The following is a 24,972-nucleotide window of genomic DNA, read 5'->3' on the forward strand; positions in this document are numbered from 1 at the left end:
TGACACTCAAGGGGAACTTTATACTCATTTCCAGCATACACGAGGGACGCCATTTTAAGGCTTAACTACTATTGGTGTGATGTAATCGGCAATGTTAAATCCCTCAACACAATCAGCAGTGATCTGATTGACAATAATCCCAAGTGAAAGTTGGATTTCCATCCATGCAATTGTGCTAAAAGCACCAGCGTTAAAGTGATGGAGGTCTTAAATCCAGATAAAACTTAAAAACTATGACCTTGATATCATTTTTAAATGCTTTTGATTTTATTTTATCGTTCCCACAGGTTTTTATCCAGAACATGTTATTGTTCTTGGAAAGTTTATTTTTCAAGCAAAGAGAGCTGGTTTTAGTTTCACTAAAAAGGGGAAAAAAAACAAACAAAAAAATGTCTTCTAATGCAGGGATTATCAAGATGTTCCTATCAAATATATCCAAGTGAACAGTTCCATCAAATAACCCTTAGCTCTAGGTACCATCCACATAATGGAGACTAGTAAAAGAATCACATTATAGGCAATTTCTAGGAGGTCAGATATTCCAGGAACCCCCAGGAACACTTTCAATACTATTTGAGTTTGGAATCCTATCAACTCCTGGGTCCCAAGGTGCCACAGATACTTCCAAGAGTCCTTAAAATGTTCCCAAGCAACAAGAGGCCATTTAGCGCCACCACACAACTCAGTGGAAAAATGTCAAGTGATGAGTCCCATGAGCCCCAAAATTGAACATCAAGATCTCTCAATCTAATTATTTTTATGCCTTTAACCCTATCAAGACCCCTCTAGCCCACTGTAATCGACTTAAGGATGTTATGACCATTGAAATCCCCTTAAACATACCAAACCTTACCAAGAACCCCAGATAAGACAGAACTTTGACATAAAAAAGCCCATGAAACTCACTAATGAACACTGAATGCATCAGAAATCCGTCGATGAACTCTAACTCATACACCCCTGGAACCACCCGCTGGACCTTTGAGACTCCATGACTTGTCTCAAAGCTTCTGTAACCTCTCTAAGTTCTCTGCAACCACTTTTTAGCAAGGAAAAAGCTTTAGAGTGACTCATGAGGAAACTCTCAAAAAAGAACCAAACAAGTATACACATTCTGTGATGTGTCCCCAGAGTTAATCCTTAACTCTACCTCATAAAAAAACCCTATCTGAGCCTCCATCTTGACTTATCTAAGAAACTCTGCAACCCTCTTGTAGTTTGTTACAATCCTTAAGGACCCCTAGATCTTTTCATTGTCATCAGTGGAAAAGATAATAACTCACTGCTTTTTTTCTTTCACTCAGAATGACACACTGCAGCTAAGCTTCTTTCTAATTGTAAAAAACACAAAAAGCTCCAGTTATTAGTGTCAAATAAAGCATCTTTCCTTTGCTCTGTGTTTGATTCAAAAGTGCTAACATTTTTGGCTTTTTCTCTTCTGTTGTACTCTTCGAGTGTAAATCAAAGTTAATGTTCGGTTCATGTGTTTCCCTTGCTGCAGTCTAGTTTGAAATAGGAAGCATGTGGAAATTTACCTTCTGTTTTACTTCATGTTTAGAAAACTGCCACTTCCTCTGACAAAAATTTACAATGTCGCCATCAAGTACCTAGTTCCTCCTAAACAGTCATCTACCCCTCGAGTGTCAACATACCTTGGACTCAACTGCTGCTATCAGAATACCCATCCTCACAGCTCATGTTGGTAAGAGTGTCATTTCTTATCTGAATGTCAGGCTTCACCCCCCTCCACATTAAGACCAATGCTATGACCATAAACCAGACTTTAAAAATGATCATGTTCTATAACTGCTTTCTTCTGGAATCTGCCAAGAAAAATGTGATTTTTCCAGGACTAGTTAAGCGAATTTTCTCAATGCTTTTTTTTAGAGTTAACTTTCAATAGCATTTGATCCCAACAGGGGTTTATAAGGTTTCCAGTTGTCCCTTGTGCGCCTTAACTTGATTTCAGGGGACCACTAGGTTGTGTCTCAAAATGGTTAGAGCAAAGGGATCCTAAAATTGGGCAAGTGTTTCTGGAAATTCTTTGTTATTTATTAAACATAAATAATCAAATAAGCTGATTAGCTCCGAGCCCTTTATGTCAACTTCATTCTGATTTGACCTGCAGGTGGGTGGCAGTTCTGTGTGCTTAAAATGAACATTTAAGGATATCCACTTGCATTGACATGTAACAGACTCAAGAGTAGAAAATAAGTAGGTGCAACTGAGTATTTAAAGCAGTTTAAAGTCTGAGATTTTGCATCTTTGGTCATGTTTGGTCCTTAAACAAGGCCGAATAGGACTTCTTTACAGGATATAAACATATTTAGTCCAACTGCAATCAACCTGAAAGAAGTTATTTGGTGTTCTCGGTCAGAGCAATGTTTTAGCTGGAAGTGCAGAGTAATTGGGATAAAACCGATCTTATCATTGTATGGACCTTAGCTGTGGTCAACTGTTAGCTGGTACCTTGGACTGAAAGTGAAAGAAAACAATTGATAACAAAGTCCTTCACACCTTCTTAGGAAAATGAAATGATTTCTTTTTAACTGTGTTGGCTTAAGGGTTCATTATCACCTTTTTTTGTTCTCCATCTAATAATTGTTTTCTCAAACTTTGATTAAGAGTAACTGGAGGAATGATGGGAAGGAAACTGCCTCTGCAGAAAGGCCACTTCCTTATTAGTAGCCTGAGAAAGATTATAAAAGGAGTAATCAGTCACAGCAGTCTTCACTCTCCTCCGCCACCATTTCCTGTCTCCCTTTACATTGTCACACTAACACTCTCTTTCACACACTCCTTTCAGAAACAATTTTCATAATGGGGAACTTTATCGCCAACGAGGGACTTTCAGTCTTTGTTATTGTGAGTATATTTAATGATTTTCTCCTTTTGGCTTCTGGTATGACGTCTGTTCGTTTTCGTTGTTTTGTTTGGGTTTTTTTCATTCAAGCTGCATTGTCACCAGTGTCTCATTAATGTGTCATAAAATAGTTAAGGTATATAAATCAGTGACTAAACATGGAAAAACAAGCTTTTTCTTCAGAAAAATATGATTTTTCTTCTTATTGATTGAACCAAATAGGCTTTGGTTGAAACAGTTAAACATTTTTCCAAATATTTAGTTTTAATTGGTTAAGCTAAAAAAAAAAATGGCTGCTGTAGATCGTGGTAATAGATCTGAATTCTTTTCTGTGTCAAGGATAGAGTCATGAAACTGAATGAAGTATTCTTTGGCATCCATTCTAAATTTGAGCTGATGCCACAGTTTTGAGCCACGTTTTTAGTTGCACTTCGATTACAGTCTGACTTGTTTTCTGAACAAAGAGAAGTCATTTTCAGCAGGTAAAGAAAAATGTTCTCCAAGTTAAGCACTGAAAGTGTGCCATTGTTGTAGTGGGACTTAAACAAGTGCACTTAACTGATATTTGCACTCCTGGTGTGTTAATAAAGATGCTTTTATCTACCCTGAACTGTTGCTGTATTTGCAGCTGATTTAAACCTGAGTGTGTTTGGGTGCATTTTACAGCTGGTATGGCTGGGGATCAACGCCTTCCTGTTTGTCCATTTCTACATGGCCTTCCTGGTAGAGAGGTGGTATTACACCAGAGTCCTGCTCGGGGTGAGTCCGACCTGCAACTTCACTTCTGTTGCACAGACTTTCACTCCAAACTGAGTCGGTATTTGTAGATTTCTAGTTTTTATTTCTTCAGAGAATTTCCAAGCTGTTAAACACACAATTGCACCTATTTCAAAAGTTGTAGGCAAAAATGAAAAAAAAAGAAAAAAAACAGGACTCTGCCTTTTTCATTTCCTCAAATTATAGCTACAGTAAAAGTTTAAAAGTTTCTAACATTACAACAAGAAAATTAAAGCAGACCCTGCAACCCCACCCACTACTCTTTTTAGTACACTGTAACTATGCAACAGAATAGAGAAGTGATACAGTGCAGAGCCACGGCAATAAGTTAAACAATCTTGCATTAAAAAGAAATACATTTTTGCAGTTCTATGTTCTAAATTATGAATATTTTATTTTGTTTTATGTGATATTTGGGGTTTTTTTTATATGTTAAGATAAACTCGATTCATGATACCTATCTATACATGCAAATGAATTAATAACGGTCTATTTTAACTCCAAGAATTGACCTTTGGAGTTGAGATCGCACAAATGTAAAAAAGGTAATAGTGCTACCATGTTCTTTTTAGAGAGAAGAGACTTTCTCTTGGCAACGCTTCCAAACAAATCTAAACAATGAAAGCAGTAAGGGTGTCCTTAGGTTTTGCACTGGACTGCATACAATCCTGTGAAAATGTTCCCTTTCTCATGACTGAATCTATCTGTAATGTATGGCCATTTTCTAGGCAGTAACAAGTATAATTATTATGTTATAACTTTAACCCAAATTAGCTGAACTGGTTAATACCCTGAAACGAGGAAGGGAATTTCCCTTCCTGGGGTTGGTTAAAGTTTCTGTTGTGGAAATGCCAAAATTTCCTGTACGCAAGAACAAAACCCATCAGTTTGTTAACACTTCCACAAATAATTGGTCCACATGGAAGATATCAGAGCCTCATATCTCCCATTCAAAATAACCACTGTGAGAGCTAACGATTATTCCCTCTCACCTGATCACGTTTATGGATGGGACTGGCTTACGGCGATGATTAACTCCTCATTTCATTCATTTTTAAATTACAAAGTTGCTATCAGAAATTGCACATGAACTATTAATGCTGCAACTTAATTAGTTTGTTGTCTGGCAGCCAACAAGAAAAAAAATTAACAGATTTGTAAAAGTGTGAGTGACGCACTAGATGTTTCTAATGTTTGAATGCTGGGAAGTTATTAATTGCCATTTGAAAAAGTTTTTACTGTGATAAGAAAAAAAATAATAATTATATTTTAAACGAAGTCCACAAAGAGTAAAGGTTAAATGCGGTTACTATAAAAAATGGCGTGATCAGATATAAAAATAGGGAAAACAGATTTAAGTAACTTAAACTATGTCATCTTTATACTTGTTTGTAGTCATTAATGTGCCTGTGAGGTATTATTGGATCTTTGTTGGACTTTGTAATAACGTTTTGTGTTTGAACAGTGCTATCAGCCTGCATCAAAGGCCATTTCTGTCGGGCTTTGCAAATATTTCTGATTATATCTTGTTCAAATAAAACTTGCAATTTAGGATTCTTACACCTGATACACACATATACACCCATGTTAAACACTCCTTATCTACATAGGCATTATTCGACAAGCAAACGTGCACACAGAGAAGGGAAGTAAGTTACAGCTGGCTTCATGACACACTGACTTTGGACCAGCAGCTGCACATCTGGCTTCAGGCCAGCAGAAGTGAAACATTGCATCTCGTACTTTCTGTTTTTCAAATTTTAATATGGAGAGATGAGGAACAGTATTCAGCGTGGCTGCATCCTGCTTCTTTAGAGAGACTGTTTTCCCAAAAGTGTTGAGAAACCTGTAAGCTCCAAAAAGAACCTCAGGAAAGCTTAAAAAAATGAATCATTTACACTGAAGGAAGGGCTCAGATGATGATTTGGGGATGAGGGACTGGGTTTGAGGTTAACAATACCATGTTGAGATGAAGTTAATTATTGATGTAAAACAGAGTGGTGAGAGCACACGTGTATTCTCACCAGCATTTACTGGCTCTGTAACTGCAGTACAATAACACTCTGATGGAAAAGATGAATAAATAAAGAAAGTGAGCCATCAGGGATTAGCTTCAGCTCATCAGGGCTCTTCTGGGGATTAGAGGATCTAGATAATATATGCATGCATGCATTGTGGTACCAATGACACGGTGTTAAATTAAAATGTGTGTCAATCTCTATGAAGTCTATGACTGCCAGTATTAAATGATAGAAATGACTCTAATGGAATTTTTCAAGCCATTTCCAACTGCTGTAGGGTGTAAAGTCCCGGATCGGTTCACAGCCCATCAGCCGTCCATAACCGTGCTCTAATTTGATTTATCTTGTTGTTTTGCCTGTTTTTAAATAAGAAAATAAAAAATTATATCCATTAGCCTTGTTTGAAATGATCTATTTAAGGTTTCAAGTGACACATTAAAAGGCATTCAAACTTCCACAAACCTCACTAAATAACTGCTGCTTGACATTTCCATTTACTGTCCAGTTCTAGTTCTTCTTTTTGCTTAACACCTGTCAGCAGTTAAGTTTCAGGTTTATATAAAACTCTTTTCACCTCCTACTGGTGAACTGTTATACGTGACTGGTGAGGGAAGTGAATTTGAAAACTTTTTATTGTAACACACCGTTTTTTTATACTCTCCACAGCAAGCTTTGCCCTGGGCCAGAGCTCCTGCTGCCTGCCTGAATTTCAACTGCATGCTCATCCTGCTGCCAGTCTGCAGAAACCTCCTCTCCTTCCTCCGCGGCACCATACAGGTATTCATTAAGGATAAATAACAGATAAATGAAAATCTGGCTTACCACAAAACGACAGTATATAGCATGTAATGCGTCCCATTATGTGGAAAAGACTTGATAGAAGTAATGAGGGTATAGGACCAGATTCTTCTGCAAACATTTGCTTACCGGCCACTTTATTACTTTATTAGGTTGAAATGTTTTCAGCTTGTGCAAAAGCACCTTATCCTACTAGAAGGAACCAATTCAATTCAATTTTATTTATATAGCGCCAAACAACAACAGTCACCTCAAAGCGCTTTATATTATAAGGTAGACCCTACAATAATACATACAGAGAAAAAACCCAACGATCAAATGACCCCCTATGAGCAAGCACCATTAGAAGTCAGATACACTGTGATCAGCAAAAATACCGTAGAGTACTGTAGAAGAGATGCTCTGCTACAAACTTTGGTAGTACCAAGTGGCTATTTGAGTCATTGTTTCTTTCATATCACCTCAGAGCATTACTGTCCTCTGACCTCTGGTGAACTGGTGAACTTAAATCACCTTGAGTCCACATTCTGATATTCAGTTTGAACTGAGGTCATCTTGACCAGCGGTCCCCAACCCTTTTTTGCGCCACGGACCAGTTTATGCCCAACAATATTTTCACGGACCGGCCTTTAAGGTGTCGCGGATAAATACAACAAAATAAAACCAATACCGGTACCGAAAAAAAGAAGATTTATTCATAACACATGTGAAAAGACCCAGGAAAACCGAGTAAACGATAAAAACGATAACAAAATAACGCTGAAAACCGATAAAAACCCTGAAAACCATGCATTTCACACCTGAGCCTCAACTCTCGCAGCCCGGTACCAAACGACTCACGGACTTGTACCGGTCCGAGGCCCGGGGGTTGGGGACCACTGATCTTGACCATTGATGCATGTTTAAATGTACTGGGTTTCTGCCATGTGATTGGCTGATTAGTAGATGTTGTTAACCAATAGTTGAACAGGTGTACCATACTTATTAATGCTGTAGTGGTGTATTTGCTTGTGCTTTAATATTCATCACTTATTAATTTATTTTTGTGTGTTTCTCGTTTAAATTCAGTGCTGCAGCCGCACAGCAGCTCGCCAACTAGATCGAAACCTAACTTTTCACAAACTGGTGGCTTACATGATTGCCTTCCATACAGGTAATTTTTCTTTTTTCTTAACATGTTAAAGGGGTTGGAGCAATCATTACCCCATAACTAATGATAGCAATGATTTAAAGCATATTAAAGTTTTAAGATAGATTTTTTGACATAGCTTGAGGTTGATAAACTGACTAAACTGGTCAGTGGAATATACAGATGAGTTTGTGAGTTTGTATATCCCACTGAGTAATGATTAATAATAAACCTGCATCTAACTTTAACTTATGACCATTTAATGAGTAGTTATGCAGTAATGTCTGCCCAAACAGAACTGTATACATTTTGGAGAAAAGCACTGAATATTTATAGTGATATTTTTCCTTTTTCTCTGTTTCTTGTAGCTGTGCACATTATTGCACATCTGTTTAACTTTGAGTTTTTTATGGACGCCCAGCTCAATCGCAACACCAGCCTTCTGACCTTTGTTCTGTCAGAAATTGGTAATGGGGACAACGCCGCCTTCCTCAACCCCATCAGAACAAATGAGACGGTGAGTTGTTGCCATTGCCAGGCTGCCCTCATTTTTTCCTTTTTAGTACAAAAATAATGGTGAGATTAGTCATATGAGCTGAGTTTTCTTGTATTGCAATGATGTCTTGAAATCTCTGCAACTTCTTACTAAATTTTGTATTGAGTAGTATTACTTCATCTGGCAAACTTCCCTTTTTCTTAAAAAAACCTCAAGATCAGTTGTGAAATTTCATCTTTAATGATACTGTTTCTCAAATACAATTGTTCATAAGCCAAAACAGAAACTTTTGACAATTGATATAAGCAAAAAAACAAAAAGAACATAAACCTCATTCTTTCAGACAAAGAAAGATTGAGGTTCCGAAAAAGACAAAACATGCACATGAAAATATTTTAAAATGTGGTACCGCCCACAACGAAGGGTGTAATTCCGCCATGAAGGACCGTTCTTCCTTACCAACATACAAGAAAAAGTAAATACCATCAAAACTTGCAGGTCTTTCTTTTCTTTAACAATCACTGTTCAAACATAACTTTCAAAAGGAGTGTACAAGAAAGAAGTGTTTACTTTCCTGTAAATTACCTGGAAGGTAGGCAAGGTTAAGCAACTCCATAACAGCCCAAGCCCAAAAAGTACAGTGTACTTACAGTACAAAATGGGGAAATGTTTTTTTGGTTTTGTTTTTCTGCAAAATTACCAATACATTTTAATTACTGCTTAAAAACGTCTTCTTACTGTAAAATAGCACAATTGTCCAAACTCCCACAGAAAGACAATCTAGAAGTAAAACAAAAGTGATCATATTTGGTGCACATGATGAAGAGTGGTCAGAGGTCAGAGACATGGTGCCTTCACAGTGATCCAAGAATTGCAAAAGGGTAGCACGGTGGTTTGGCAAGCACTTTTGCCTCACAGCAACCACGTTCCTGGTTCAAATCCTGACTTGGGCCTTTCTGTGTGGAGTAAACATGTTTGACTTCCTCAGATGTACATAAGATTTGGTGATTTTAACTTGACCATCGATGCTAATTGGGGTTAGCTAAGTGCTAACCTATTTTAATTCACCAATATTCCAGCTGACTCTTTAGAGACTTTTAGGCTTTCCATTTCATTTTATAAATTCCGCTTTCCAACATTTCTAACATTTGTTTCCTTCTTGTTACCTTGTGTTAGACAATCAACCTCTGTGATATAGGGAAGTATGACAAAACAGCCATTTAGTAAATGAGGGAAGTTAGTCAACAAACATGAGGTGTGTCATTACAACTGAAGCAACTGAAAAACTGAGGCGATGACTTGGGACTTCATCCCACTCTAGATTAATCATCTGTTTGGCCTTTTTAAAGAGAAAATCTTCTCAAAATGTCATCTGTAAACTGCATTTACAGAATCCTACCATTGTCATGTTCACCACCGTCGCTGGGCTGACAGGTGTGGCCATCACATTAGCACTCATCCTCATCATCACTTCATCTATGGAGGTCATCCGCAGGTCATACTTTGAGGTGTTCTGGTACACGCATCATCTCTTCATCATCTTCTTCATTGGACTGGTGTTTCACGGCTATGCGTAAGATAGCACAAAATTTCAACCATAAAAGGACTGCCAGCTCTGTTTTTTCTTTCTTTTTTTTACATTAGTTGTCTTTTTCTGACCTGAAACACTTAGCCACACGTAATTCCTCTTAGAGTATTTTGCCCTCAATGAGCTTATTACAAATGATTTACTTGGTTTCTGTCTTGACCAGACTGGATCTAGCCACAACTTTATGTTTCTATCCTTAATGTTAGTGCACTTGTTGGAGCCAGAAGTGATATATACCAACGGTATATACTGCTATGCCATTGGGCAATGTAACATAGGAGTCTATGTGAACTGGCTCCCTTCTGACTCCCAGCCTCAAGTGAACTGCAGTTTTGTCACATAATTTTTCAGGACTAGTGGTTTGATTTGGACATTTGGGCTTGATCTTGGTCTTTAACTCATACGCATGTTATACTGATCATAGTTTTAACTAATAGTCAATACTATTTGATTCTTGAACTGTCATTACTCTGACTTGGTCTTGAATCAGTCTCTAAACTGGTAAAATTTGTACTTACCTGTGATTGAGCTTTATAAATCATACACTTAGTTTTAAGGATTTACAAATTTACTGTGTGAACAAAAATATTGGGCCATGCCGCTTAGTCTGTGAATTCAGCTCTTTCATACAGTCCCATGACCACGGATTCAACCAACCACAAACTCAACCATCAAGCCATGCAGTCTGTCTTTTCAAACGCTATTTCAGAAATGTTTGATTTTACAAATCTCGCTGAAATCACTGGGAGCCCCATGGCATTGCTTTCCATAGTCATGCAGCTCCTGTAGGTGTAATGTGCAGCTGGCCCAGTAATTTTGTCTACATAGTTTATAATAATATAATTTCCATTAAATTAATTTAGTTAAACTAAATTCCCAGGTCTCTCTTCAAATAATCATTGATACACATGTTTAAGTGCTCATCTTTTCTCTGTGTGTGTCTGATTGTAGGCGTATTGTGCGAGGACAGACGGTGGCCAGCCTGGACACAAATAAACCTCAAAACTGCTCCGACAAGTTTGAAGACTGGGGTAAAAATGGCTCCAACTGTGCTGTCCCAGAATTTGCTGGAAACCCACCTGGGGTTAGCTTTGAATTTCTAAACTTCTTACCAGCCCAAACACTCAGCAAGTTGCATCTCTTCTCAGGCTTTTAAGAAAAGTACTTCATCCAATATTTTCCCCTTCTTCAGACATGGAAGTGGGTGTTGGGTCCCATGATCCTGTATGTGTGTGAGAGGATCGTCCGCATCTACCGATCCCATCAAAAAGTGGTCATTACTAAGGTCGGTCCTGCCTCAGTTACACTGGTATACATTTTTTAGGAGCTCCACCAAGCTTGTTTCAACTAAATATCTGAAGAAAAATGATTAAAAAATGCATGTCTTTCAAAAAAGGTTGACTTTTAGCTGCATTATTACACTAATACTACAACTGCAGATTACACTTAACACAGCAGGTAACAACACAAAGGATTTTAGAGTTGTGCCATGGAAATTATTACTACTTGAAACTGTATTTACTTTCAATAGCTACTATGTGGTCAAAAAGGCTGAATAAATAACTGTAATTATAATTCTATTGTCCCTGTACCTGGTCTTCAGGTGGTTATGCACCCTTCCAAGACACTGGAACTACAGATGAAGAGGAAAGGCTTCAGTATGGAGGTGGGACAGTACGTCTTCATTCAGTGTCCATCTGTCTCCAGGCTAGAGTGGCACCCCTTCACTTTGACCTCAGCCCCTGAGGAGGACTACTTCAGTGCTCACATCCGTATTGTCGGGGACTGGACTCAGGCGCTGTACGAGGCCTGTGGAGGGGACAAAAATGAGCCTCAGGAGGCCTGGAAACTGCCCAAGTAGGAAAGATTGACAACAGAGGAAAATTGTGCTTTAAATTGCTTGTGATTACAGTTGATTGCTGCCTGTCCAGTGCGCCTTTGAAAAGTTGGCAGGAGGGGTTTCATTTACAGCCCTGAGAGGTTTATTGTGTATGTCTGTTTCTCTTCCCTCACATAAGAAATGAGTAGAGGGGCACAAACAGTAAAAATCATACAATATTAAGAATACCATCTTTTCACAGTGGTCCTGCTGTGCAAATTTGAGCACTAATTCTTTTCTATAGACCAGACAATGAAAGAAGGAGGCCTTTATTTTGAGCTGCTGCCTCGAATCACCTTAAGGCCAGTGTACTGTTTGCTTGGATAGACCTTGATTGGACTTGCTAGACAACAGCACAGTGACCAAGTCTTCAATTATCCCTTAATAATCCTGAAATTATGTCATTATTTAAGTTGCTTGAAGGCAAAACAAATAAATAGCTGTTCTAGATGACAACAAAAAGAAGCTAATATTTAAAAAAAATATACACATTATATAACTGGCCTTAGATTTTTTTCTAGAATTTGCCAAAGCAGATGCAAAAAAATGGCAGTTAGCTTGAGACTGAAGTCATGTATGCAGCCTTCATTCAAAATGGCAATGCACCATGCCTCTTTGCATGTCTGCTGGAGGTTGTGCAGACTTCAGCCACTTTTGGAGGCATAGCATGGCAACATCGCAAATATTTCTCCGTCCAAAGGAAGACAATATGTTATATGTCTTTTTTCAGCAGTTTAACGTCCACAGTTTTCAAGATATCTTTTTCAAGCATTTGACCTTATCTTTATTGTTAGCACCAAAGGTCAAAGCTGACCTTGAAAAAAATCTTTCAAAAAAACATATTGATTAATATGTCATATGAAAGGGCAGAGCTGCACAATACATTTTGAATTTTTTGGATACAACTTCCTAAAAAGACACCATAACAATCTGACATTATCACGTTGTAATAAAAAGGTGATAAAACAAGTTTTAGTACAGCCCTTTAACATCAAGAGGAGGCTCTCATGCTCATGCTCTGTATAGTTCCTTGTGTAAATCTCAGTATAATGTTGGTTACTCAAGCCATTTCCAGTTCCACAAATTTGTAACTTAAGCTTAATTTATTTGCCATAACACAGACAAATAAGAGAATAAACAAAGAAAAACTCACTATGCACTACAGTCACTTAAGTAAAATCATTATTGTAATTAAAAAGTTAAATTTTTAGATCTTGTGATGTACATCATGAATTATTGGGCCATCACAATTATCTTGTTAAAAACAACTAAATAAATAAATAATGGAATCTCTTATAATCTTAACAGGGTCAAAACATTTAGCAAAAAAACATCAGAGAAGAAGATCATGTGTTCATATATTCAACATAATAAAGATTTTCTGGAAATTAGCATTAACCTAATAAATCTAATGAAGTACTAGGAACTTGTACGTCCAATACGTGAGTGCTTAATTTTACACACAAACATAAATGTGAACAATGACAGTGACTAAACATACAGTAGCATTACCAAGCAAGTAGCATTGTCTCTCTGAGGGACAAAAAATATCTTAATTGCTCACATTTTAGCAACAGTTGCACATTGGAAATGTCAGATTTAGTTAGTGGTGGGTTAAGCCACAGAGCCCATGGGTCTTTAGTTAGGGTGTGGGGCTAAAAGTCCCAATACATCCACATGTTAAGCAAGTTAGCAAGTTAATCTTTGAGATAAATACACATAATCAAAGTTTTATTGGGTAAATAAAGCTTGACTTGAAAGCACAGAGCAGAGTAAAAACAGGATATAAGATTATTTTGTGTATATTTTGTTGTCAGGGTGGCCATAGATGGCCCGTTTGGTACCGCCAGTGAAGACGTGTTTCGTTATGAGGTGGTCATGCTGGTGGGTGCAGGAATTGGAGTGACTCCCTTTGCCTCCATCCTCAAATCTGTGTGGTACAAACGCATCCAGAACAACCAAGATGTCTTTACCAAAAAGGTGAGCGAGAACTTTAAATTAAAAAAAATGTGTTTAAATAAAACTAACCATATCACATAAGCCCCACATGAAGCGTTCATAATGAAACAAAAATAAAAATTATTATCTACAACATCTGTCTGGAAGAAATGCTAGATGCTACATATCCATTTTGCTGTGAAACTATTTACTGAAGGCTTTGAGTTAAAAAGTGTGAAATAAGAGTGTTTGAAATGAACCAAAAAATAAATGATAAATGTAAGTAAGTCTGAATGTCAGGTTAATAAACTGTTTGCCAGATCTACTTCTACTGGCTCTGTCCGGAGACCCAAGCCTTCGAGTGGTTTGCAGACCTGTTGCAGTCCCTGGAGGGCCAGATGACGGAGAAGAACATGATGGGCTTCCTCAGCTACAACATCTACCTCACCCGCTGGAAGGAGCAGGAGGTATGAAGGCACTGATATAAATTTTTATTTCTGTGGGCTGAACTGACAACAAATACCATTTTTTGTGATTGAAGAAATCTTCTTATGTTATGGTTTAATGCATGTGGTTCTTAAATTAAGCAAAAAGTCATAAAAAGAAAAAAAGTGACATCCATCTGTCATTTCCTTTAACAGGCGGCTCATTTCCGTGTTCACCATGAGGCAGAAAATGATCCGATCACCGGACTGAAGCAGAAGACCTTTTACGGGAAACCTAACTGGGACAATGAGTTTACCAATATTACTTCGCAGCACCCTCGGTGAGCCTCTTTAACGTTATTATCTCTCCATAAGCAAACACAGTCCATGATCTCATCTACTCAAGAACTGCTGTTACCTCTTCACTACATAATGACTGAAAATGTAGTTATCTTATCTTATCTTATCTTATCTTATTAAACTCATCTCTGGTAAACTGGGAGAAGTGGTCAGCACATCATACCAATCTCAGTTATAAAAGAATGAAATGGGTCAGCATATTTTCTTCCACTTTGCCTAATTTTAGGCAGCTTTAAAACTGAGTAGATTTACTCAAGTATTTTATTTAGTAGAGATTTTTGTAATTTTATTTGAGAATATTAATATCATGCTGTGTCGTACATTAGGTCCATTACAGCTCAGAGTGAAATATCATATACAGTTACGTAAAAAGTCAAGGTTTTCTGATGCAGTAAATAACAAATATATAACTGCTTGCATATTGCTAAATACTCAAAGACATAAACAGGAGAGTCTTCATTTTGTAGAGCACCCTTTAATACTGATAAGACATTAATTGGTTAGTCAACGAACTTTACAATTCCTGCATACCTGTATGATACAGTTCGGTACATCAAAGGAAAAAGTTTCTCAAAACAACAAAATATCAGTCCGGCACACTGTATACGTTACCAATAATGTATTAAGGTAAAACGATTTAGTCAGACTGACCTTCAGCATGTACAAGTTATATTTTGTGATAATATAAACTTTATAAATTGTGTTTCTCCTTGTAATTGTGTAAACTATTTTATTAGCAGTATCTCCCAAGTTGGTGCCACTTTTCGTTACTTTAAAGGTCATTTCATACTGTTTTTAAAGTTTTACCAATAACAAATTAGGTAAATAAGAAAACACTCAGTGTATTAATCCAGTATGGATTTTTATCTTTCTTTATCCATCTGTATTTTATCTTTAGTTGCAGGCCTGTACAAACTTACTGCCACATTCTGCGCCTAACATTTATTTATTTTTTTTCATCCATTTCCTGTTTCTTGAAATTTTAATGCTGGTATGTGTAGTACCTCTATTTAAATGGGGTCCCTGGGATCTTTTTATAACACTGGATTTAACTGCCTGTAGGAAATAGTAAGTATTTAAAGCACAGACTTACAAATACACAAATTCAGTTATTCTGTGAGAACTTTTGAATTGTTTGCAAAACAGCAAAATGCAGGTGAAGTTTTGCTGCTAATTCATTGCCTTTTGATTCTTTCTGAAGCTATTAAAGTGTGACCACTGAGTGGAATACAGCCATGACTGTTGCTCTGATGAATGCTATAAATACCAATATCTATAATCAAAGTGTTGGGGTGTTTTGTGCCTGCAGATCTAAAGTTGGTGTGTTCCTGTGCGGTCCGCCTCAGCTGGCGACATCTCTGGAGAAACAGTGTATGTCTCATTCAGCTGCTGATGTCAAGTTCATCTTCAATAAAGAAAATTTCTAGGAAAACAAAGAAAATCAGAAACAGCAGCTAGATCATGATAAAAAAAAGGGGAACTTTCCAAGTAGCTGCTTGATTATAAGTTATCAAGTTTCCTCTGAAAAAAGAACAAATTTACATTTGGAACAAGTGGCAGCTCATCGGTGACGGGAACAAGCTTCTCATCACGTCTTCACCGCAGACTTCTGCAAAGATACAGTTGTTACTCAAAATAAACCCTGTGGCGTTGTCTAGGTTACTGTCTTCTCCTTTTTTGTTCCATCAACAAGTGAAACCGCCACTTTCAGAATGTTTTCTCTCGTCTTTTTTTTTTTTTTTTTTTTTTTTGTTTCCACCTCATTGATTTTCCTTTGTGCCAGAAGTGGATTCATCTTCTTAAAAGGCGGTTTCAATTCCCTAACAGTATGAGGGAAGAGGTGGAGGCCTTTAAAGCTTTGGCTGCTGCAAACGTTCTCCATGGACCGAACAAGCTCCAGGATGCTTTATGCTTTTGTGCTGCCGTGTTTTTTCTATGAGAGCAGAAATGTGGCAAAGACTTTTATGGCTAGAAATGTTTTGTTTAGCTTGTTTTGATTAAAAAAAAAAAGGACCAACCAGAAGCAATCTTCTACTGTGTGATTATTTCCTGATTTCTCTAAAAAAGTTGAATAGCTGTTTGATCCAATCCAAGAACAGGAAGGAGCAGAAGGCTACCTGCTGGAGTGCTTTCTGGAGAAGGGTCTGTCTGTTTCAGAGGTCTGGGTGGTGTTGCTATAAGAAAAGGAGAGCTGTGGCATAAATCTGGGTTATATGCATGGTTGGATTTACTAATAGAGGCTCTGTCACCTAAAGTTCATTTTACCATGTGAGACTGCTTGTTGTCAAATAATCAACCACAAAGGTAAACACATTTAAAATTGCTCTCAATCCTTTAATGAAAAAACTCAAACTCAATCTCTTGACGATAGTCAAAAAGATCCTCAAAGGAGACGAGAAAGTAGTTCCACCTTTTTATTTTCATATTTAGCTGATTACAGTGTTCAAAACTCTTAAAAGGTATATTTCATGATAATTATTATACATTTTGGTTATTGCTGTTCTTTTTGTCATTCTTTTCAGACATCAGATGTCTATATTGTTGTCATACTGTAAGTCAGGGGCATCAAAGGTAAGCCTGGACAGCTTTAGTGGATAGATGTTGAACTTTAACAGCATTTTCACAAGTTCTGTAGTTTTTCCTACTGATAATGACTCCCACCACTCATTGCCATCCATACTATCCCAAACTACAAAGACATTTTCTTTGAATGAATTTTCTACACGTTTATCGCGTTTTTACTGGTTCAGCCCACTTCACATCAAAGTGGGATGTGTGTGGCCCATGCAGTAAAATTACTATAACATCCCTGCTGTAATTATTTTGGATTCACTGCTTTTTTCTTTTTAAATAGTAAATGAAAAAACTTTTGGAATCTGCTGAAAATATTTCTTAACTCATAATGTCTAATAAAAACTAAACTAAATTTAAACTTCCTGACTTTTCACTGCATCCCTGACAAATGACCGCTTCAATTTGTTCAAACTTCGCTGAAGGACACTTGTGAATATGCTCTTTTGTTGCTTTTTTAATAGAGAATGAATTGTTCTTCTTTTCATGTTGCAGGAAAAAAAACACACCTTTGATTCTGTTTCTGCAGGAGAATGCAGTGCTTTGACTGCGAGGTCTTCCTTTCCAAATGGTTTCATCATTGTGTGAAAGATTTTAATCAACAACGTGTTGGTATTTAAATAATGAATACATTTTCTCCAGAGCCTCTAAAGCTAAACGTACAGCATGAACTGTTTAATGAAGTAAAGACATTTTAAAATGTTACATGGACGAAAAACTCAATTTAAAGAAAACTTCTGAGGTCTTGGTTACTAGTTGTCAAGCTTCAAGACTTTAAAGGTTTCTCATTTTTACAGTTTCAGTTTATTAAACCAACTGATAAAGTCAAATTAAGTTGCACTAATTTGTACAATTTAATAATGGAAAACGTAAACATCCGTATTGCTGCTAACTTTTTGCAGTATGATCTCAGTTTAATTATTGGGTTAACAGTAGTTTAGTGCTTCTGCAACAGTAACCAGCACGTCTGAGGAGGACAGGGAGGAAGGAGCCATGCAAAAAAAGGTCATTCACCAGCTTGTGCAGCTAGTTTTCAAAGCGCAGCCCTACTCGAAAATCGTGAAACTAATGGCAATGCGTTGAAGACACAGTTCTCTCACAGTCAGCTGTCCTACTGTGTGGTGAGTTACTCGATCCACGTCTGCACCGAGGGAAAAAGTCTCTGTGTTTGTTTCCCGCTTTGCTTCTGCAATCTAAGAAAGATATTTTCCACTTTTATAACTGCGGTTATACTTCTCTGTGAGTGTACTATGCATCTACGGTTTTGATTCTGCATAGCGTGCATGAGTGCAAGTGCTCTAAAAAAGAACAAGAAAACACATATTATTAATGTAATAACAAAAAAAATGCCCTCCGGTCAATGTTGGCAACCCATCTAGTTAATATGGCCACACTGTCCACAATGCCCAGCACCCTCATAGAGTCTCATTCTGACAGTCTGGTTAGAAACATGCACATGAGGCACAAACACTGCTGGGTTCATGCTCTTCTACAGCCCTGTTCAGCTCTCGTTGCATAACAGCTCATTTCCTGGTATCTCCTCCACACATGAGGGTTTGCTGGAACATGGGCATCCTTCCTGTGATGTTGAGCATGGTTGTGCCATCCTGTTGGAGCTGGACTATCTGTGCAACCCATTCAGGTCACACAGGTACTATCTCAAGCTACAAGCAGAAAAAAGCAAACTAAAGAAAAATAGTTAGGAGGAATATAGAGAGAGCCACCAACTTCAAAGCCGTTCCTCTTTTTTTTTTGATTGTCTGATTGTTGTCAACGCTGTCCCTTTGATTTGCACCAAAGTTGTTGAAATAGACTCAAAATCCATGAAGTTTAACTGACTTTCAGTTAAACTGTGATAATTTGCACAAAATTTAAATCCAAAATATGTCACAACTGAACAAAGTAGCACAAGAAAGTACAAACACATTAAAACCGTGCTTCAGTAAACAGACTTGGTTATTTTAAGATCAGCAGGACTCTAGTCTAATGTCACCAGGCTGGCAGGATGAGTTTATGTGCGAAAACAACAACACATGTAGAATTTATAATTAGTGTAAAAGTCTACAGGTACTCTTGTGTGTCTGTGTGCACATACTTAGTAACTCTCACCACACTCTAAATGGATTATAAAAGACTAAAGTCTGCTACCTGTTCACAAGTAAAAACGTGCCTTTTCAGCCTATAAGATTATTTTAAAGACTGGGTCAGTGTTTGCAAGACTACAACTGAATTCCTTTTGAGATGATATCCCATAAAGCTCCTGGTGGAAATTTACCAGCAGTAAACAGGAGCTTTAAGCCACAGCTTTAGACCCCTCTCTCTGATTTATGTAGAACAAAGTGCTGATGGATGTTTAAAGTAGGTCTTTATTGGTATTTTAACTACTTTGCTCCACAGGTAGATCGATCGGTGGAAATGGTGTCACAGCAGAACGCTGATCCCTGCTTTAGCAAAGCTGTCCTAGTTTAATGGCGACATCTGACGTTTGTCTGCGACACTGGTGCAAGGCAGACATGAATAATCTTTTGTTCCAGTGAAAAACGGGTCAAACCCGGTTCTCCAGTCGGTGCTGAGAGCTGCTGCGTTTCGGCACAAATTCGAGGCGCTTGTAAACTCCCTGTCATTGCACTACAGAGGAAAATATTTTACTTTTCTAAGTTTGTTAAACTTAAAAAAACAAAAACAAAACAGTCCTGCAATCAACTCATAAAAGAAACAACTATAAAATGTTATTCCTTTAGGTTTTAAATTAAATATTAAATAGGCTAAATACTTCTTTATTTTACTTCAGAGAAAAAATGTATAAGACATATTTGTATAATCAGTTAGGTTTACTTTATTTAAATGAAAGAAGATTCTTAAAACACTGTTGCTAAAGCATCTCATAACTGTTCTGTTTAACTAAAAGAAGCCTAAAATGATACATGCTACAAATAAACACATTATATAAACAAATCTTTATTCAAGGAAAAGAAAAAAAAACAAAAAGTAGCTAAAATCATATAAAAATGTAAAATAAAGCAGGATAAAATCAATGGGATCATAAATAAGCAGAAAAAATAAAACAGAATTACGCTTTTATTAGTGTAAAGAAAGACGAGGGGAAGCTGCTGCTCGTTCTTAAATGTCTTCGTGTTTATTATCCTGCAGCTCGAGTACAAAAAGTGTCTTTTCTCTCTCTCATCTACATGATTCACAAACAGACAAAACACTGAAGGACCTGACTGAACGTGTCGTTTTACAGCAAGCTGTCAGGCGTCTGGGATAAATGCAGCTGAACATCAAGCTATGAAAGCACGGCGGTGGCGCGAGGGGAGTAAATACATTACGATGAAGGCGTTTCATGCACCTGAAGGCTGGAAACTGAAGCCATACAGCTGTTTGAGCCACTGCAGCTGCTGCTCAGAGCTCACTGGTCTAAGGGAGCTGACAGAAGGCACAGACAGCTGTACGGGTGAAGGCTCTGTGGCACTTGGTGTCCTCCTGCTGGTCACAAGAGCACACTGCACTCCTCGTGGATTCATTAATGTGTGTGCGTTTTTCTATGCGGTGGCCACGGCGAACACGCTGACCACACAGTACATGGTGCGGTTTTCCCACCTCACCGTGCAGCTCCCTACAGACACGAAAAACCAATGAGAAAACGTCTATAGTCGCACATCGAGGAGGGGAACAACACCCCAAAATCAACACATACCGTCCATGGCAGTGTCCCAGTAGCAGGAGTTGGCTGTGTGGAGGCCGGCACCTGTTTTCTGCATCACAGCACACGTCACTGTGCACAAACAAAGTCACAAGAATTAGTTTTAAAGCGTCTCTTTATGTTATCTGGTTTCATTATTTTACCCCGAGGACAAACGAGGACAAACACATAAAAGATTTTTTAAAAACATCTCTGGATCAGCTGATTTTTTTCCTCTACAGTAACTGTTTTATGTTAAAAACAAAACAAAACAAACAAAACTGTTTCCATGTGGTACAGGGCCCCCTGGTGGGCTGGTATTGCAGAAATTTGTGAAATTGATTTATATAAACGTATTAGTTATATATATATATATATATATAGCAATGAAGTTTGTATCTGAGTGGCAGCTGGATCACACATTGGCCTCAACACTTTAACAGTTTAAAGCCAACAGTCTGAGATTTTTATGTTTTTTGAGTTAAATCTTCAAGTGAATCCATTACCCTCCTCTATTTTTAGAAGAGATTAGAGATTGACATGAGAGTGAAGATTTAAGATTGGCTGGGCCCCCTGGGACTTTCTTGTTTTTGAGTGACAATTCATAGGAGGGCAAACATAAGAGCATGAAAAGGTTAACTCTAACAGTAACAAATACACACCGATGTACTTGTACGGCTTGCCCTGTTTGACGAGCTGCGTGAGGCAGCGCTCCACGATGTTCGCCGTCCACTTGTTCACCTGACTCTGGCTGTAGTCTCCGCCGCCCACGACGTTCTCAATGCACTGACACAAACACAGAGAAACGGCATCACAGCGCTCAGAGTCATGTGTTAGTCAGCCGGTGTTGCTGGCGCCCGAGGAGACTGAGACAAAGAGGCAGTGAGTGCAGCTTGTTTCTGAAGGTTTTTCTGAGGTTTTAAAGATACTTTTTTATTATCTTGAATTTTCCCAGGAGCACAGAAAAACTACGCAAGCTTAGCAATGAAACACAAATCAAAAAGCTTTAAATTATGTGCAAAAATGAATGACGCGTAAAAGTTACATTTAAAAATAGGAGTGTATTTGAGCTGTTTACATGGCTAGATTTAATTATTAATCTTTAGTCAATCAAACTAAACCGTTTACTACACAATCGAAGCATCTCTCCATAACAACCTGCTGTTGAAACTTCTATTTTTATGACTTAATACTTGGGAAAATGTTAAATGTGCTTTTGTTTTACTCCCCAAAGAACAAAATCAGTGTTTGTTTAATAAAGACCTGAAAAACATGACGACACTGTGGCGCAAAATGGGTTAAGACATTAAAGGGATTTATAACGCTGCATATAAAAGTAAACCTTACTTCTTTGACTATGGTGTCAGCTTCTTCTGCATTGAATGAGCCCTAAAATAGAGAAAGCAGATCATCAGGTCATAATAAAGATAACATGACAGGACTTTAGTTAAATAAACATACGTTTATGGAAAAATGCTAAAGTGACCCATAGGATCACTTTAGCAACACTTTTTAGCAACAGATTTAACCTTATTGGAGCACGTAAACGTTTATTTTTAACAACACATTAAGCAGTAAAAGCAACAGCAGATTATTTTGAATATTATAAATTATATTTATTGATTTTAGGACGTTTGCATTAAAAAAAATCGCCGCTATCACTGGGAGTGGCTAGCTAGCTCATTTCTGCTGTCACTGGTGAAAACGGTGAATTCGGATCAGGACTAACCTCGCTTCCGTTATGAAATTCCTCCATTCCTCCTGTCATCTGACACCGGCTAGGGCTACTTTTTTTCTTACTGACAGAAGAAAAAACAAAGCCAGAAAAACCTTTTGTTCACAGATAAAGCGACAGGAGCTCTTAGGGACTTCCGGAGGAGCTGTCAGTGGAGTCAACGACGCACGAAAAGAGCGATCCGAACCCGGAGGGAGTACCGGTGCTTAGCTGACCGCTGACCCCTAATGGAGGCTCAGTGAAATACAGCCTTGAGACAGAAATACAGATTGCCTAAATTAAAAATGTACATGCTTGACAAGGTACAGCAGATTGAATTTGGAAGAATGTGAATGCATTGAAGGAACATTTCTGTCAGAAATGTTTTTTTGTTTTTTTGTTTTTTTTTATGAGATCACTTTTATTTGTTGAGTATCTGAGGCTGAGACCACGGGACTGTAAAAACATGATTTTTGGGCTTCATTTCTTTACTGAAGAGTCATTTTAAGATTAATTAGTAAATAACAATTAGCTAATACTGTTCATGAGACTAGTCATCTTACTTTGGTAATGTAAATATAATATGGCCAATATTATATGTATTATTATTATTATTATTATTATTATTATTATGATTTATTACAGCAGTAAGCTTGAACTCTGTGTCAAATACTGAGCTTCAGTAAAGATTTGGCTCAATGCTTACACGTATGTGTAAAAGGAAAATTTACGAGCTGTGAAAACTGTTTCTGATAAAATGAAGAGTAGACTGATATATGAAATATTCCTTTAATGGGTGAGAAAATCAGACCATGTCATAACTGCTTTAAGTCATACAGAATAGATATCAGAGCCTTAAACAGGCTGACTTCTGCTAAATGGTTCAAACTGGGCAGAAAGTCTACAAACACATAACATCCTTATAGAATATGATGTAACACTATAGATCAACTTACCTCAGAATATATAAAGCATATAAACAATTACAACAATATGATGCAACAAACACAGCAGTACTACTAATTCAAAATACTCAAAGCTTCATAGAACTGAAACAAACATTTATTTTTAGGTCCATTCTGCTGCTGATACATACTTTAGGTTTCTGAATATTACACTTGTTGCTGCCTTTCATAGTGTGTAACTTGAATGTCCTGAGTACTTTCTCCCACACTGAAAACACTGCAATGATAAAATTATTTGAACATTACCTAATAAGACTGATTCAGGACAGACAATTAGTTATATTAAACTTTTCTAGCAGTCCTTCACAAACAGGGAACAGTCTGTCTATTCTCTCCATCTGTCAGCTGCTGCTGGCTCTTCCTCCTCCTCTTCCTCACACACTGCTGAGTTTGTCCTGGTGGATCATCAGGGGTGCAAAGCCTCACAGATGATGTGCAGCAGTGGGTCCCTCAGTCTGTCCTCACTCTGGACACTTGCAGTTGTCACACATGGAAATCAAATGTGTGATAAGCTGCAGGATTCAAACACAAGTGTAACTTATAAATGAATGTTCATACTTTTGTTACACAATCAGAGAGAAAGAAACAGAGAGAGAGCGCAGGTGACAGTCTCGGGTGTATACACTGCTACAAAACAGCACAAAAGAAGGAGGATTGTGTTATTACGAAACAAGAAGAGTTCCCAGATGACACAGTGGACACAAGTGTGACTCCTGTGATTAAAGCATCTTTCTTTCAGCTTAACGAGTGAACCGTCAGCTCGTTCAAACACACGTTAAAGTCTGTTTGGCTCGACACCACCGAACAGAGGCAGCAATAAAACATAGCTAACATTAACAGTGCAGTGGATCCTGCTTGTGCCGTGATATTCAGGACTGCAAACCGAGCAGCATCACTGACTTTCAGCTTGTTGTGTTTGTGGATATATGACTGACTTTAATTATCCATAAAATCATCACATTCTCTGTAAGATTAAAGTCAACTATTGAACGGCGTATATTTTGAAGTAAAGGCTTTAAAACCAAGTTAGTACAAACATCGATAATGTCACATAACTTTCCCGACATGTGGCCAACAGTAATGTTTTAATGTTCTTCATTATAAAAACATTTGCGCATAAATAAGTGACATAATATTCAGTACTTACTTATGAAAGTTTACTCTTCCGCCGTTTTTTTCGGCGAAATTATCCACACCACCGCCGCGCTATGAAATCTGGGATATGTTGGGCCATAAAGTCTACACCGACCCACCCTTAAAATTCAGGGAAATTAAGGGCGCATTTGAGGGCCGCATTTCGAGCTGCCTTTGAATTGGGACAGCCTTCGTTGTGTCGCTGCACTCTCAGAAATAGAGGTACGAGAGAAGAACATTTTTGTACCTATAGGTACATTTTTTAAAAATGTTCCCTTAAAAGTATAATACTGATCTTTAAAAGTCCAGAAATGCCCCTTTAAAGGTTCAATTTGAAATAAAGTACAAATCTGTACCATTTTGACCTGTACTGCAGTGACAGTGGCAGAATGTGGTAATGGGTCAGCATGGGAAAATCTGGATGGGCCTGGTTAATTGTAAAATTCATATGAGATGTGAGTGTGCTCATAAAAGCTACATGTTATAATCAAATCTGTTGGTCCTCTCCTCTGTATGTAAATTATCCTATGATGCAAAGAATATCTGTAACCTACCGTTGTGTAAGTTATGTTAAATTATATTTTAAAAAAAAAACACACACACACACACACACAATGACATGCAGGCACAAC

General features: G+C 37.7%; 2 protein-coding genes across 3 annotated transcripts in view; one reads left to right on the forward strand and one right to left on the reverse strand.

Moving 5' to 3' along the window:
• The window catches only part of cybb (cytochrome b-245, beta polypeptide (chronic granulomatous disease)), a 30,927-nt gene extending 14,998 nt beyond the window's left edge, over positions 1–15,929 (forward strand). The window contains exons 1-14 of one of the 2 annotated variants that reach the window (XM_026158598.1): positions 1,685–1,702; positions 2,807–2,865; positions 3,530–3,622; positions 6,328–6,438; positions 7,528–7,612; positions 7,957–8,105; positions 9,476–9,657; positions 10,624–10,756; positions 10,865–10,957; positions 11,276–11,529; positions 13,369–13,531; positions 13,810–13,956; positions 14,131–14,255; positions 15,584–15,929. In XM_026158598.1, coding sequence (XP_026014383.1) covers positions 2,821–2,865; positions 3,530–3,622; positions 6,328–6,438; positions 7,528–7,612; positions 7,957–8,105; positions 9,476–9,657; positions 10,624–10,756; positions 10,865–10,957; positions 11,276–11,529; positions 13,369–13,531; positions 13,810–13,956; positions 14,131–14,255; positions 15,584–15,701 — 1,698 coding nt within the window. In that variant the 5' untranslated portion in view covers positions 1,685–1,702; positions 2,807–2,820 and the 3' untranslated portion in view covers positions 15,702–15,929. Of the gene's footprint in view, positions 1–1,684; positions 1,703–2,806; positions 2,866–3,529; positions 3,623–6,327; positions 6,439–7,527; positions 7,613–7,956; positions 8,106–9,475; positions 9,658–10,623; positions 10,757–10,864; positions 10,958–11,275; positions 11,530–13,368; positions 13,532–13,809; positions 13,957–14,130; positions 14,256–15,583 lie in introns of those variants that run through there. The other variant, XM_026158597.1, reaches the window with a different exon arrangement.
• Positions 15,930–19,958: 4,029 nt separating this feature from the next.
• On the reverse strand, positions 19,959–22,448 carry LOC113016175 (dynein light chain Tctex-type 1-like). Its single transcript, XM_026158787.1, has 5 exons — positions 22,257–22,448; positions 21,875–21,916; positions 21,190–21,313; positions 20,543–20,620; positions 19,959–20,461 (listed from the first exon to the last, which is right to left on the reverse strand). The coding sequence occupies exons 1-5, from the start codon at positions 22,293–22,295 to the stop codon at positions 20,388–20,390; spliced, it is 357 nt and encodes a 118-aa protein (XP_026014572.1). The 5' UTR covers positions 22,296–22,448; the 3' UTR covers positions 19,959–20,387.
• Between the last annotated feature and the right edge of the window lie 2,524 nt (positions 22,449–24,972).

This window comes from Astatotilapia calliptera, chromosome 23 (assembly GCF_900246225.1).
Source record: "Astatotilapia calliptera chromosome 23, fAstCal1.2, whole genome shotgun sequence".
Lineage (NCBI taxonomy): Eukaryota > Metazoa > Chordata > Actinopteri > Cichliformes > Cichlidae > Astatotilapia > Astatotilapia calliptera.

Excerpts from the sequence above, each read along its gene's own strand:
- LOC113016175 (XM_026158787.1), bottom strand. The coding sequence starts at position 22,295 with ATGACAGGAGGAATGGAGGAATTTCATAACGGAAGCGAG. Across the intron at positions 21,917-22,256 it reads AATTTCATAACGGAAGCGAG|GGCTCATTCAATGCAGAAGA; the intron begins GTTAGTCCTGAT and ends TCTCTATTTTAG. Across the intron at positions 20,621-21,189 it reads CAAGCCGTACAAGTACATCG|TGACGTGTGCTGTGATGCAG; the intron begins GTGTGTATTTGT and ends GTTTGTGCACAG.